Below are 13233 nucleotides of genomic sequence, written 5' to 3'. Positions count from 1 at the left end.
GGTGCACAAAAACATCTGACCATACTCGCCTCAGGGGAGTCGGCTTCTAATCATGGTAGTAAATCGAATAGCCAGAGGGAAAGCCAACTTCCATGCGGATCAAGTACTGCAACGCGCTCACAAAGTCAAAGTTCTTTTCGACTCGACTCGATAAAACACAACCGAACACATGACATGCTTGCGACAGCTTGTAAATCATTTTGTTTAGGCAATAAAATTAGACTTGGACTTCATTATCATCTATCTATGTACTTTATAGGCTATTGTCTGCATTTCTAATCATACCAGATGGCGTTCATGCCGAATCCCATCTCAGGGATATCAACCCGAGCCACGCGAGCAAGGTTCTCGTCGCGGAAGCGGTAGATCTCGACGAAACCAAGTTGGTCGTCACACAGAGCAAGCCACTCGTCGCTGAAATCGCAGGGACTGACGGCGTTGGAGTGTCCGCCGCTGGTCGACGTGGGGTGAATGAACAGCTGGCGCTCGATTTCTCCGCTGGGACCCAGCTTGAACGCTGTGATGTACCCCGTGATATCGAAGGAGTTTCCGCGGGTGGTTGCGAACAGATACTTGCCGCTCTTGGTGGTGAAAGTCACATCACCACGGTACTTGTTCCGCGGGGGAAGACCTATGCTGAATTAGTGTCGATCTCAGAGAGCCTCGAATAGTAAAATATCGAGTCTCGGTGGTTTTGGGGCTGGTTCAGACTTACCGCCAGGAAGCAATGGGTAGGTGATGTGGGTGAAGACTGGCTTATGGGTGCGCTCGTCGATAACGTACACGCCAAGTCGGTTACCCGCCTCCATCAACACATAGAGGTATTTACCGCTGGGGTGCATTTCAACCCAGCGGGGATGGTCACCCGGCGCGGGCGCCTCGAGGCAGTCAACCAACTCCAGCTGTCCCGTGGTAGCATCCTTCTTGTGTGTCCAGATCTTGTTGGCTTGCAGATCGGCCGAGTACAGATATGTCTCCGTGGGGTCAAAGACCATGCCGTGGATGCCGGTGTTCGGCTCATACTCGTAATTCTGGATGTTCTCGCGCAGGCTGCCATCCTCGTTGGTGGAGAAAACATTGCCGTAGCCGGCGTATTTGTAGAAGGGGTTGCCGTAGACGTTGTAGGGGGGCTTGTGCGCGGCGAGCACGAAGATCGCACGGGTGTTGGTATCAGCGCTGGCAGCCAATTCTGCGGGAGGGAGATCAGATTTCGCAAGCTTAGACGCAGCAGAGCAGCAATGCCTTACCATGACCAGCGACGGGGTGGGAAGCTTGGTGGACAATGTCGGTAGGACTGTTCACAGCAAAGCTGTTCCACTTCTTCATAGCAGCGCCATAGATAGCTTTTTTGTCGTGCTTTTAAGAATGACTTAGTTTTCCGAGCCAAACTATCAAGGTGGCAGGCAAAAACATGCTTACCGAGAAAGTCATCCAAGAGATAGGCTCCGCCTCGGGAATGTCGGTCTTCTTGACCAAGTCCAGGGTCAAGGCTTCGTCATCGAATGCGACCGTGTAGATGCGTCCTGGAGGGGTCCAGGTACCGACCATGAGATGGTGCTTCATTTTCGTAGGTGGGGTTGCAGTGAAGAGGGAAGCGGAGAATCGATATGTCGGAGTATGACAGAATTGAGCGCTGAAAGAACCAGCAGAGCTCGTGAGAAGGGTGGACGATGCTGAAACGGAGGGTGCTCGAATTGACGACCAGAGACGGAGCATTATAGAACCATCACTTCTGGGACTCGAAGGAGGGGGAAGAGTATTTCCTAGCGTTGGTTCGGCAGGGAAAAAGTCGAGGCACCGCCGACTCGGGATCTGGAGACAGCCGAAGCCAGACTAGAGCAATGAATGCGGGGAGCGGCAAAAGATTACGGCACCTTGCGTGCATTGACACCTCAGGCATCTGGATGGAATCTCGAGGCTCAGACATTAGCCTAGGTAGTCATCATTAGCTTAGCACTTAAAAATGGCTAGCTTCGGCCTCAGCTACAGTAGCACCAGCACTAGCCTGTCCACCGCTACCACGGCCCTATTACCCATAAGGCAAGGCGGACTGAGCTTCCCCAACACATCATTGATCATTAGTGACGCAGACTGTTTCAAATGTTGACTGGAACAGGGCCCCCAAGGACTGCAGATCTCCGAGCGAAATAAGGGGGAGAAGGGGGCGAAGGGTGCACAGATATACAGTTGGAGGCGATAGAGCTCCTCATGTAACGGGTAAATGCATGTGGGAATAGGAGCTGTGGCCCGGGGCACGTAACCAATATCCTAATCAGGATAACAACAAATGCCTCCTCCAGGTTTTCGGGAGGGAAGGCGGAGTGATGGACATTTAGACACGGAGTGGAAAATTCCAGTGGCTGCCCCAGGCCAATCAGGCTGCCGCGGGCAGCGCAAAGGCGGGGTTCCCTTCCCCGACTAATGCCATTCATGATCTCACCTTCCCTGCTTCCATCCAACTGATGGTACTGATTGTTATACAGCCCTGGTCTTAACTCCAACTGATCGCTGCCGTTTCATCAGACCTACGACATCAGTGCGAAGCCATGGCAGCCCAGACCAGTGTCAACTCCGACGGTTTGTTCCTTTTATTTCCGTCCCTCTTCCCAAGCTCCGACCGACCTTTCACACCACCCCTCGTGTGCTACCTCCAGCCAGCTTTTACCTCTGGCGTTTCCACTAATTCCATTTGCATATCTCTTCTCCCAAGTAACGTACTTAATAACCTGATTTGCTAATCTCTCCAATGTCGACCTCTGTAGCTACCGCGACCTCGGAGCTCCAATCCTCTCTCCGTGAGCTCGCTCTCAACACCAAAAGTCCTGTGAAAGACATTGCGCGCCCGTCATTACTCCCCCACTCCGCCCTCAAGAAGAAGAAAGCTGCCCCCGTGGCAGATTCCTGGGAAGATGAGGTAGACGAGAGCGCCTCCGAGCCCGACGAGCCGGACAACAACCCTGTGCTGTCGCCGTCAATCCGCGCCTCCGAAGACCCTCTCGACCCTCCCCCTACCCCGCTCTCTCCGCAAACAACCTTAAACCAGCCATGGCCCTCCTACGGCAACGCCGGCTCCATGCCCCGATCATCAGACTCCAAATCTCCAGTGTCGGGCCGCCGGCCCGAGAAGCAGACGGCGGTAGCGAACCGAATGATCGCAGGCGCACTGGGTATTCGAGCCCCGAAGCGCACGGAAGAGCAGCGGGCATACGATCGAGCGGTGAAAGAGCAGGAGATCAAGCGGAGAAATAAAGAGCGCGAGGAAGTCGCGAAGGCGAAGGAGGAAGAGGAACGCGCGAAGGCGGCTGTATGGGATGCATGATTGCTTTCAAGACTTGAACTCTGTTAATATAAGGCGTTCACATTTGATGTATTTTGATAACACACTACGCTAATCAAACCCACATATCCTATTTCAATTGCTCGTTGCTGAAGCTTAGGTAGATGGGAGTACCTACTGAGTGGGCTCGCGCACAGCGCCCAACATGAAATGTGTAAGCGATTGAGGGCTCAGAGGTAGGCTGATATGGAACGATTTCTTGGATTCTTGGGGGTTCTTGGCTTGTTCTTGGTGGTTGGAACTAGCTACGTTCTCCTCACGTAAACAAGAGGTGAAGGCCTTATCACGTAGGCTGGATTACTCGGAAAAACCAACATATTGCATATCACAGGTAAATCAAGCAGTGACTAGCAGTATCGTGCCGGACTGTGCTTCCATGTCAAGATACTGGATTGGAGAATGAATCTGTCTCTTCATGTTCCCTCCCTGGCCACGAACATTACAATTCACCAAGATTTTCGAGAAATATATAAACATCATACTATATAGATACTCGTGTCGGATTTATGATCGAGTGACTAAAGCAGGGAGAATCAGTATATAATCATACAAGACCTCACTAAACATATCGGTTGAGTTTTAGACGATGTGTGTTGTAGGATTGGAGGCCAGGGAGGGTTCTTCATTCACTTGATCTTCCCGTGGTTCTCTCAATGTAAATGTAGAGCATGATGGACTGCTCTTCTATCATCCGAGTAACACGGGCATAGCGAGGCAGACACCCTGGTCTGAACCGGTGCCTGGAGTATCAATTCAATCCTAATTGATTGCTGTGTTTCTGCTCTAGGACTATCTACCAACTGAGCATACAACTCTCCACCTCTGCCTGCACGCTTCTTCATCAATCAACACTAGAGCACGAAGTACACAGTCTGATTGGTTGTTACACTTCCTTCCAATCTGTTCATAAGCAATCTCAGACTACTCATTTCGACTCGAAGATGGAGCAGAAAGGTCAGTCACTTGTGTTTCAAAGGCAGCAGAGGATATACTGACTTCGGCATAGAGTCTACCAAGACCGGTACTGGGACAGGTACTGGTACTGGTACTGCAACTGGTACTGCAACTGGCAATGAGACTCGCTCGTACGCCGTCTGCACTCAGGAGCAAGTCCGTTATGAGTGCGGACATTCGAAGGATGGACGTTTTATCAAGTGCAAGAAACATAAGGGAAAACCAGACTTGAGATGCCACAGCGGGAAGTTGGACTATGTTGATACAAAATGGTCGTCACACAAATGCCGCTGGTGTCTGGATAGCGACTGAGAAGCTATGACGATGCTGTGTGAGTGTACAGATCCTCATTAATCCATGAGACAAGTCTGACCCATCAGCGCGTAAAGACATCACGTCGTCATCCGTGCTTTCTGCCTCTCCCAGACTCATCCCTCAGATTGACCTCAAGAACATCTACCTCCCTGGAAGCTGCTTCCGAGTCGACATCGGCTAGCGCAACTGTGGATTCAAAGTCGATTACATGGGCACCCTTATCGGTGATGAGAAAATTGTATCTATTGGTGTCCCCATGAATAAAGCCGAAGGCATGCAGTAGGCGAATTGTCCTCGTACACTCCTCAAGATTTCGTATGTCCGGTGGATACCCTGGAATATCCTCCATAAGAAAGCCGATGGTCCGTTCCCTTGTATCCTCATAAGCATACCCAATAAAGCGCGGGGCAAGTGGAAAGCCGGATTCAGAGAGCTCGGAGTAGATAGCGACCTCCTGCTGCAGATACCGAATCTCATGTTTGAATTGCGCGATCTTTAGAATCCATATTTCGCCATCGCCCTTGACTCGAAACACGCGAGCACCGATCCGAAAAACCGTTGACAGGTCTGAGATATTGTAAAACTTAGCTGTAGAAACGTCGAGCTTTGCGAGATTCAGTCCATGGGGCTTGAATTCGTCGAGAGTGCTTTCAAGGCCGTGAGCGCCCCTTCGCACTGTGATTGTTGTCCATTCTTCCTCCCACCGTGGGACTTTCCGCAGGTGCAGAAGGATTCGGTAGCTATCCGTTCTGTAGTCGGGTGGAATAACATCTCCATCGAAGATCCGCGCATAAACTATGCGGTTACCCTTCCGGATTCGATAGAGATAGTCATTTTCCTCGAGATCTAGACACAGTACTTCTTCCTGCAATTATGAGAAACGTTGCGTTAACGAGATACGCGTCAAGTTGACTCACATCCGGATAAGCTACCACAGTGGGCTGGAGTGAAGACGCAAGTGATTCAGTGTCGTTAGAGTCGCTATCACTGGACGACATGGTGGGCTAAATTCGATGCATAGTTCTAGAATGGATCAACTGATAAGGTGCAGTGGCTGAGGTGGGTTTGTTGACGATAAGGATTGGGTTACAGTAACCATGGTGAAAACCAGCACTAGCTATATGTGGTTAGTCACACAGTAGCATAGCTGATGTAATCATTTGTTCCATTTACACAAGTGCTGACATCATCACTCTTCGAGCCAGTTGTCTAGTAAGCCAATCCCACAAAGAGACCAGACGCGGGCAAATGCACCAAACTGGCTGGCTGCTTCCTAACGTTCCCGAGTCTGTGGCACTGACCTCTATTCCAGCCGTGGTGCGGCAGGAACTAATTTAGTTTGCAGGCGCGAGCAATTTGCATTCTGCAACAACCTGGCTAAATTAGTGCCTGGAAATCTCACTTTTCCAATGACTGGAAGATTGCTCGAGGAGATCGCATCCGGTTCCACTTCGACCATTGCTTTGCAAGCGACTAGACCCGCCGATCGGAGGCCCATGCCAGCTCTTATGTGGGGAAGAAAGGCCATCGACTCCATTCAATCCATTCAACGCCCCTGGAACTGGAGACTACTCAACCACTAAATCTCACTAAGATACGCCATTTGCCAGTGAGCATGGAAAAGCTGAAGTTTGAGGCAAGACAAAATGGCTTCGACATCCACGGGTACGTGGGTACGCCGCTGCTTGGCAAACTTTAATACATTTCGTCTCCTGCCTCTCCCTGCCGTGCCCCGGAAGTTCAAGCTCTGACCCCTCAAATAACGGGGGCCTTCTCCTGTCGCTCCTTTCATCATCATCACCATATTCATTTTCCCTTCTTCCCTTTACCCCCCCTCCTCATAGTGAAGCTGCTTGCTCACCATCCACAGCATTCAGCAATGGCAGGCAAGCAGCATTCTCCAACGGCCTCGTCCGCCACGTCTAGTGCGGACGGACTGGCCGATCCCGGAGATTCACAATTACTTGGTGAGTACTCCGTAATTCGCCGCCTCATTATGCCGATAGCAATCGGCTCACGATGCCTCAGCCACCCTCGGATACAAACAGGAACTTCGTCGACAATACTCCACGGTCCAGATCTTCGCTGTCGCATTTAGTATCATGGGTCTGGTGCCCTCGATAGCGTCCACCCTCGCCTTCAACTTACCAGCTGGTCCCGCGGCAATGACATGGGTAATTTCACCCAACTCGAGAGACATGCTCATTGCAGGATCCGAAATCGCTAATTATCCTAGGGCTGGCTCGTTGCAAGTCTCTTCATCTTCTGCGTAGGATTAGCATTAGTATGCACTCCGGGATATTGTTGCTGGGAGCGCAGCTAACGCCTCCATCTTGCTCCAGGCCGATATGTCGTCAGCTATGCCCACAGCCGGTGGGTTATATTGGTGGACTCATTACTTCGCAGGCCCCAAATATAAGAATGCATTAAGCTTTTTGGTGGGATACAGCAACACCATGGGGCTAGTCGGGGGGATGTGTTCGGTAGACTGTGAGCAGATATGGGTTAACCATGAGTCAAGACATTCGCTTACAGGACGACAGACACACTTACGCTCATGATTCTTGCCTGCGTCTCTATAGCACGCGACGGTGCGTGGTCAGCCTCGAACGGTGTCATCTACGGTGTATATGTTGGCCTCATCCTTGTTCACGCCTTATGCGGCATTTACACGGGCCCCATCATGCCCCGGATCCAGACATTTTGCATTTTCATCAACATCGCCATTATTATTGCCACTGTCATTGCTCTGCCGGTGGGCAAGGTCGCTAACGGTGGGACACTCAACCCTGGCAGCTGGGTCTACGGGCATGTGGATAATTTGACGACCTGGCCGAAGGGATGGGCCTTCATCCTCGCATTTCTAGCCCCAATTTGGTCCATTGGATTCTTCGACTCTTGCGTACACATGAGTGAGGAAGCTTTACATGCTGCGAAGGCCGTGCCCCTAGGAATCGTCTGGTCATCGGGCTGTGCATGCGTGCTGGGATTCTTGGTACTGAGTATCATTGCCGCCGTGATGGACCAGGATATTAGCACAACATACGATTCCATATACGGACAGCCCATGGCGCAGGTCTATTTCACAGCGCTTGGCAAGAAAGGAGCCTTGGGGTTCATGGGAGTGCTGATCGTGATCCAATTCTTGATCGGGCTGAGCTTGGTACGTCTGGAGAAAGCCTTTGCTTGGTGTGCGTCTTCTAACAATAGACATAGATTGTCGCCGCTTCCCGACAGGCCTGGGCGTTCTCTCGAGACGGCGCCCTGCCATTTTCAAACTACTTTCGCCACGTGAGCAAGCGCATTCAGTATCAGCCGGTACGGGCGATGTGCGGCTTCGTAGCTGTCTGCATTGTCTTTGGTTTACTATGTTTGATCAATTCCGTCGCCGCCAACGCGCTTTTCTCGCTCTTCGTGGCCAGCAATTACGTTGCCTGGGGCACCCCAATTCTTTGCCGGTTGATCTGGGGTAAGGAGCGGTTCCGTCCGGGCGAGTTCTACACCGGGTGGTTCAGTCGACCGATCGCAACCGTGGCCGTGGTGTGGTTGATCTTCGGTTTGATTTTGTCAATGTTCCCTAGCACAGGCCCGAATCCGAGCCGTGAGTGTCTCCCTCTTCCCAGCGAGGATGGCTGACTAATGATGATGATATAGCTTCGGATATGAATTACACGATTGTGCTTAACGGCTTCGTCTGGGTCGCTTGCATGACGTACTACTTTCTGTTTGCTCGCAAGTGGTACACTGGACCCAAAATGACTGTTGACGGGGTTGACTCTCGGGTGGAGAACGACAGCAGCCGGCCAGGGAGCAAAGACCCTCCTTCTGCCTAGCATTTGATCTGGTATATAGAGCTGTGTTTTAAAAAACATGAAGGATAGATGAAACATAGATTTGGAGCAATTAGACATTTCTATATCTAATTTGTCATATGTTTTGCAGCCAGTATCTTGGAGTACCTCGGTCCTTCATCCGATTCGAATTTAATAAGAAATGGTGGTGCTTGGTTGCAACAGATGGGCGTTGCTGGCGCGGTCTTGCGTTCTTGCTCGGTCATGATACAGCGCATAGTTATATATCCGTGCGAACTTCATAACGCGGCCATCTGAGCTTATAATGATGACGCATCCTTACATATACAGTATCCACCTTCTCCCGGCATGGGATCCAATTACCTCGACTAATTGAGCGTTGTAATAACAGACATCACTTGTGCTCGATGCACTGTGACCTGACTGGGAAGACGAGCCCCGACTGATGCCTGAGGCACTACTTCATCAACTCCATGCTGACTCATCTCCCAAGTTGGGTTATCGGACTAATTACGTATCGCGCGTTTCGAGGATGCATGTCAAAGTTATAGACAACCTCTAACGACTGACAGAAATCTCCCCTTCAATGCCAGTAAATATGCTCTCCAGGATTTTATTCAAGAGAGCCGGAGCCAGCCAGCGCCCAGCGGGCCTCGCGCGCCTGTTCTCCTCCACCACCCAGCGGATGGACCCCGATCTGTCTTACCAAGTCTTCAAGCCCGAGAAGGACGAAGTAAGCCGGGGCCCGATCATCTTCCTGCACGGCCTGTTCGGCTCGAAGCAGAACAACCGGAGCATCAGCCGGTAAGCCAAACCTGCGTGTTATGTGGTAGCGGATGACTGACAATGAAACTGCAGCGCATTGGCCCGCGACCTCAAATGCGAGGTCTTCACCGTGGTATGCATGCATGTGCCCTGCTTATCTTGAGTCGCGTTGGGTTTTATGCCATCCAGACGGCCTGAACTCACAGGCTAGAGGTTCTGATTCTGATGTTCTTGGTGGTGTGGCTAGGACCTCCGAAACCACGGCCACTCGTTCCACGCCGAGGAGCACAATTACTCCGTGATGGCGGAGGATGTGGTCCAGTTCATGCAGCAGTTGAAGCTGGAGAAGGCTGCGCTGATCGGGCACTCGATGTATGACCTTGCCCCCCGGCCAGCCCCACTCTATTCGAGAGTCTTTTTTTTCCTGAAAAGAAACTGACACCTTGGTCTGTTGTGAAGGGGCGCCAAAGCCGCAATGACCGTCGCCCTCGAATCCCCGCGTCTCGTCTCGGCACTGGTCCCCGTGGACAACGCCCCGCGCAACGCGCCCCTCAAGAGTGACTTCGGCAAGTACGTCCGCGGCATGCAGGAAGTCGAAGCCGCCAAGGTGACCAAACAGTCCGATGCCGATAAGATCCTGAAGGAGTATGAGGAAGTATGCCTGCCGTTTTCCCGCGCCCCCGCACACACAATCCCCTACCCTCCTTGCCCCCAACATAAAAACACTATCTAACCAGAGGAGAAAAGTCCCTCCCCATCCGCCAATTCCTCCTCACGAACCTGGTCCGCTCCGAGGAGGACCAGACCATGAAATTCCGCGTCCCGCTCGCCGTCCTCGGCGAGTCGCTGGTCGACATGGCCGACTTCCCGTACGCGGAGCCCGGCGCGAAGCAGTACGACGGCCCGACGCTGTTCGTCCGCGGCACGAGGAGTCGCTACGTGACCGACGATGCGATCCCCGCGATCAAGGCGTTCTTCCCGCAGGCGCGGATCGCGGATGTTGAGGCGGGCCATTGGTTGATCTCCGAGAATCCGGAGGCGTTTAGGCTTGGTTTGTTTTGCCCCTTCCTTTCATGGTCGGTGTTGGGGCTTGAGCTAATATGGTTTGTGTTTTAGCGGTGGTTAAATTCTTTAAGGAGTTGGATTAGGCTCAGTGTTTGAACAGGTTGGGGGGTGCGGGTGTATATAGGTTGGGCCTGGGCTTGGGAGTAGATTCGTGCGCGTGATAGAGCTAGAGCTAGAGCTAGAGCTAGAGCTAGAGCTAAAGGTTGGTTGCATGTATAAAAGATTTCTTTCTTCAACATGTTTCAATAGAATGGTATCATCATCATTGGTTGTTCTTCAGTAGATAAAACATGCAGGAGGCGATAGATAGTAGGAAATTGTATATAACACAGGAAGAAAATCTTGCTTTTGGTCTTGCAAAAGAGAAATTCGCCGAACCCAAAACCAGGAAGATATAAGAACCGAACGAGTCCCCAGGCTCACCCTGACAAGAAAGACCAGATTACAATCCTGTAGGATGGAGGAGCTAATAAGACATAATCGTAGAAGATGGGGGGTTAGTTGGAATAGAAGTTACAACCCACGGCATGACGTTTAGTCGAGGGCATCGGTAATACAGCCGTGGCTGGCGTCCTTGACAAGTCTAGGGGACAAGGATTAGTGAGAATCCTTGATTGATGGAATGTTTCAGAAAAGAGTATACGTACCTAGCGTACTTGCCAAGAGTTCCGCGGAGGGTCAGACCAGTAGGAGGCAGCTTGCCGGCAGTCTTATCGGCCTCCCACTGCTGTCTTCTCGAGGCCAGCTCTGTGTCGTCGACATCCAGATCGAGGACACGCTTCTCAGCGTCGATGGTGATCACATCGCCGTCCTTGACCAGACCGATGGGACCGCCGACGGCGGCCTCGGGGACAATGTGGCCGATGAGGAATCCGTGAGAACCGCCGGAGAAGCGTCCATCGGTGATCAGGGCGCAGGAGTTACCGAGACCGGCTCCCATCAGGGCGGAAGAGGGCTTCAGCATTTCTAGAGGACATATGTTATTAACGAGGTCCCGAGAGCGTCAAAAAGAAGCACCGGTTGTATTCACTTACCAGGCATGCCAGGGCCTCCCTTGGGACCGCAGTAGCGGATGACAACAACAGTCTTATCCTCCTTCTTGATCTCATTGCGCTCGAGGGCGGCAATGAAGTCGTCCTCATCATCGAAGACGCGGGCCTTACCGGTGAAGACGAGACCCTCCTTACCAGTGATCTTACCAACACTGCCACCAGGGGCCAGAGTACCCTTCAAGATCTGGATGTGACCGGTGGGCTTGATGGGGTTGGACAAGGGACGGATGATCTTCTGATCCTCGGGGAAATCGGGAACCTTCTCCAAGTTCTTGGCCAGGGTCTGACCGGTAACAGTCATACCGGATCCATCAATGATACCCTCCTTGAGCAGGAACTTGAGCAGGGAAGGAGTACCACCGATGTTGTGCAGATCGGCCATGACGTACTTGCCAGAAGGCTTCAAGTCGGCCAGGAAGGGTGTGCGGTCGGAAACAGCCTGGAAATCTTCGATGTCGAGCTTGATGCCAACGGAGTCCGCGATGGCGATCAAGTGGAGAACAGCGTTGGTGGAGCCACCGGTGATGTTGACGACAATCATGGCGTTCTCGAAAGCCTGACGGGTCAGGATATCGCGGGGGCGGATGTCCTCCTTGAGAAGGGTTTTGATGGCCTCACCGGCTGCGAGACACTCAAGGTACTTGGCCTGGGACTCGGCAGGGTTGGATGAGGAACCGGTGAGGGTCATACCCATAACCTCGATGGCGGTGGCCATGGTGTTGGCAGTGTACATACCACCGCAAGCACCGCCACCAGGGCAGGCGTTGCGGATGATGTCAAAGCGCTCGGGCTCGGTGATCTCCTTGCTCAAGAACTGTCCGTAGGCCTGGAAGGCGGAAACAATGTCGATATCCGCGTTGTTCTGCATGGAGGCGCAACCGGGCTTGATGGTGCCTCCGTAGACCATCAAACTGGGCCGGTTGACTCTGCCCATCGCCATCAACACACCGGGCATGTTCTTGTCACAGCCGGGAATGCTGATGTTGGCGTCATACCACTGACCGCCCATGACCGTCTCGATGGAATCCGCAATCAGGTCACGACTCTGCAGGGAGAAGCGCATACCCTTGGTACCCATACTGATACCGTCACTGACACCGACGGTGTTGAATTGGAAACCAACCAGTCCGGCCTTCTGAACACCCTCACGGACACGGTTGTTCAGGTCCATCAGGTGCATGTTGCAGGGGTTACCGTTGTACCACACAGACGAAATTCCAACCTGAGCCTTGTTCATGTCCGCCTCGCTGAGACCAGTGGCGTACAACATCGCCTGGGAGGCACCCTGCGAGATGGGCTGGGTGATATGGCGGGAGACCTTGTTGAGGCCGGCATCCTTGTCGTCGGCGTTCTGGTGTCTGGGAAGGGTGGTGGACAGCGAGCGGCTACGTATTGCAAAGACATGAGTCAGTATGTGTCCACTATCATGCAAAGAGCTAGACAACAATGATATCACTCACCTGTTCAAAGAGCGCTGGCTGAGGCTCCGGAGAGCGGCGGGCATACGCCCGCGGGTCTGTGAGAGAAGCATTGCCGAATCGAGAGCACGCAACTCACGGGGTATCAAACGGAAGCTTGATTGAGAGGAGAAGGGTCGGGGTGAGGGGTAGGAGAGAAGTTTAGAAACCCTGGGCCATAACACAAACAGGAATAATATAAGGGAGCACCCGGAGGTCAAGCAGAGAGTCACACACAGCTGGGAAAAATGGGCCGGGGGCCTCCGCAGCGAAGTCGGGGCCGGAGTTGGACAGATTCTCCCCGCCACCCAATCCTTGCCCATCGTTTGTCAGCCATTACCCAATCATCGGCCCGGCTGGGATGACTGAGCTGAGCTGAGGCCGGTCTCGACTGCTTTTTCTGGGGAGCTACCTCCAGCTAGCTGTCTTGGGTCTAGTGTCCCGGTATATCAGTTCCACCGCTTCCGACACAGCTG

At 52.5% G+C, this 13233-nt stretch overlaps 7 protein-coding genes across 7 annotated transcripts; 4 read left to right on the top strand and 3 right to left on the bottom strand.

Annotated features, from left to right (window-relative positions):
- Positions 1-275: 275 nt before the first annotated feature.
- On the bottom strand, positions 276-1563 carry BO72DRAFT_491340 (lactonase family protein; the record flags this gene model as incomplete). Its single annotated transcript, XM_040948183.1, has 4 exons — positions 276-631; positions 716-1189; positions 1248-1356; positions 1420-1563. The coding sequence occupies 4 exons, from the start codon at positions 1561-1563 to the stop codon at positions 276-278; spliced, it is 1083 nt and encodes a 360-aa protein (XP_040806290.1).
- A 905-nt stretch (positions 1564-2468) lies between these two features.
- On the top strand, positions 2469-3416 carry BO72DRAFT_443721 (uncharacterized protein). Its single transcript, XM_040943643.1, has one exon. It carries the CDS (start codon positions 2747-2749, stop codon positions 3317-3319), a length of 573 nt encoding a protein of 190 aa, XP_040806289.1. The 5' UTR covers positions 2469-2746; the 3' UTR covers positions 3320-3416.
- An 862-nt stretch (positions 3417-4278) lies between these two features.
- On the top strand, positions 4279-4603 carry BO72DRAFT_491338 (uncharacterized protein; the record flags this gene model as incomplete). The annotated part of the gene is made up of 2 exons (XM_040948182.1): positions 4279-4291; positions 4344-4603. The coding sequence occupies 2 exons, from the start codon at positions 4279-4281 to the stop codon at positions 4601-4603; spliced, it is 273 nt and encodes a 90-aa protein (XP_040806288.1).
- Positions 4380-5649, bottom strand: BO72DRAFT_443720 (uncharacterized protein). Its single transcript, XM_040943642.1, has 2 exons — positions 5524-5649; positions 4380-5471 (listed from the first exon to the last, which is right to left on the bottom strand). The coding sequence occupies exons 1-2, from the start codon at positions 5602-5604 to the stop codon at positions 4692-4694; spliced, it is 861 nt and encodes a 286-aa protein (XP_040806287.1). The 5' UTR covers positions 5605-5649; the 3' UTR covers positions 4380-4691.
- A 722-nt stretch (positions 5650-6371) lies between these two features.
- On the top strand, positions 6372-8506 carry BO72DRAFT_419258 (putative GABA permease (Uga4)). Its single transcript, XM_040942656.1, has 7 exons — positions 6372-6573; positions 6635-6780; positions 6843-6890; positions 6949-7096; positions 7150-7769; positions 7823-8207; positions 8261-8506. The coding sequence occupies exons 1-7, from the start codon at positions 6486-6488 to the stop codon at positions 8437-8439; spliced, it is 1614 nt and encodes a 537-aa protein (XP_040806286.1). The 5' UTR covers positions 6372-6485; the 3' UTR covers positions 8440-8506.
- Positions 8507-8970: 464 nt separating this feature from the next.
- BO72DRAFT_443718 (alpha/beta-hydrolase) lies at positions 8971-10500 on the top strand. Its single transcript, XM_040943641.1, has 6 exons — positions 8971-9222; positions 9277-9316; positions 9431-9555; positions 9643-9838; positions 9931-10234; positions 10300-10500. The coding sequence occupies exons 1-6, from the start codon at positions 9017-9019 to the stop codon at positions 10329-10331; spliced, it is 903 nt and encodes a 300-aa protein (XP_040806285.1). The 5' UTR covers positions 8971-9016; the 3' UTR covers positions 10332-10500.
- Positions 10471-12831, bottom strand: ilv3 (dihydroxy-acid dehydratase ILV3; the record flags this gene model as incomplete). The annotated part of the gene is made up of 4 exons (XM_040947233.1): positions 10471-10831; positions 10896-11214; positions 11283-12658; positions 12761-12831. The coding sequence occupies 4 exons, from the start codon at positions 12829-12831 to the stop codon at positions 10783-10785; spliced, it is 1815 nt and encodes a 604-aa protein (XP_040806284.1). The 3' UTR covers positions 10471-10782.
- Between the last annotated feature and the right edge of the window lie 402 nt (positions 12832-13233).

This window comes from Aspergillus fijiensis (genome assembly GCF_003184825.1).
Source record: "Aspergillus fijiensis CBS 313.89 unplaced genomic scaffold BO72scaffold_2, whole genome shotgun sequence".
Lineage (NCBI taxonomy): Eukaryota > Fungi > Ascomycota > Eurotiomycetes > Eurotiales > Aspergillaceae > Aspergillus > Aspergillus fijiensis.
Note: the sequence above shows the minus strand (reverse complement) of the source record. Positions and strands in the feature narration are given on the sequence as shown.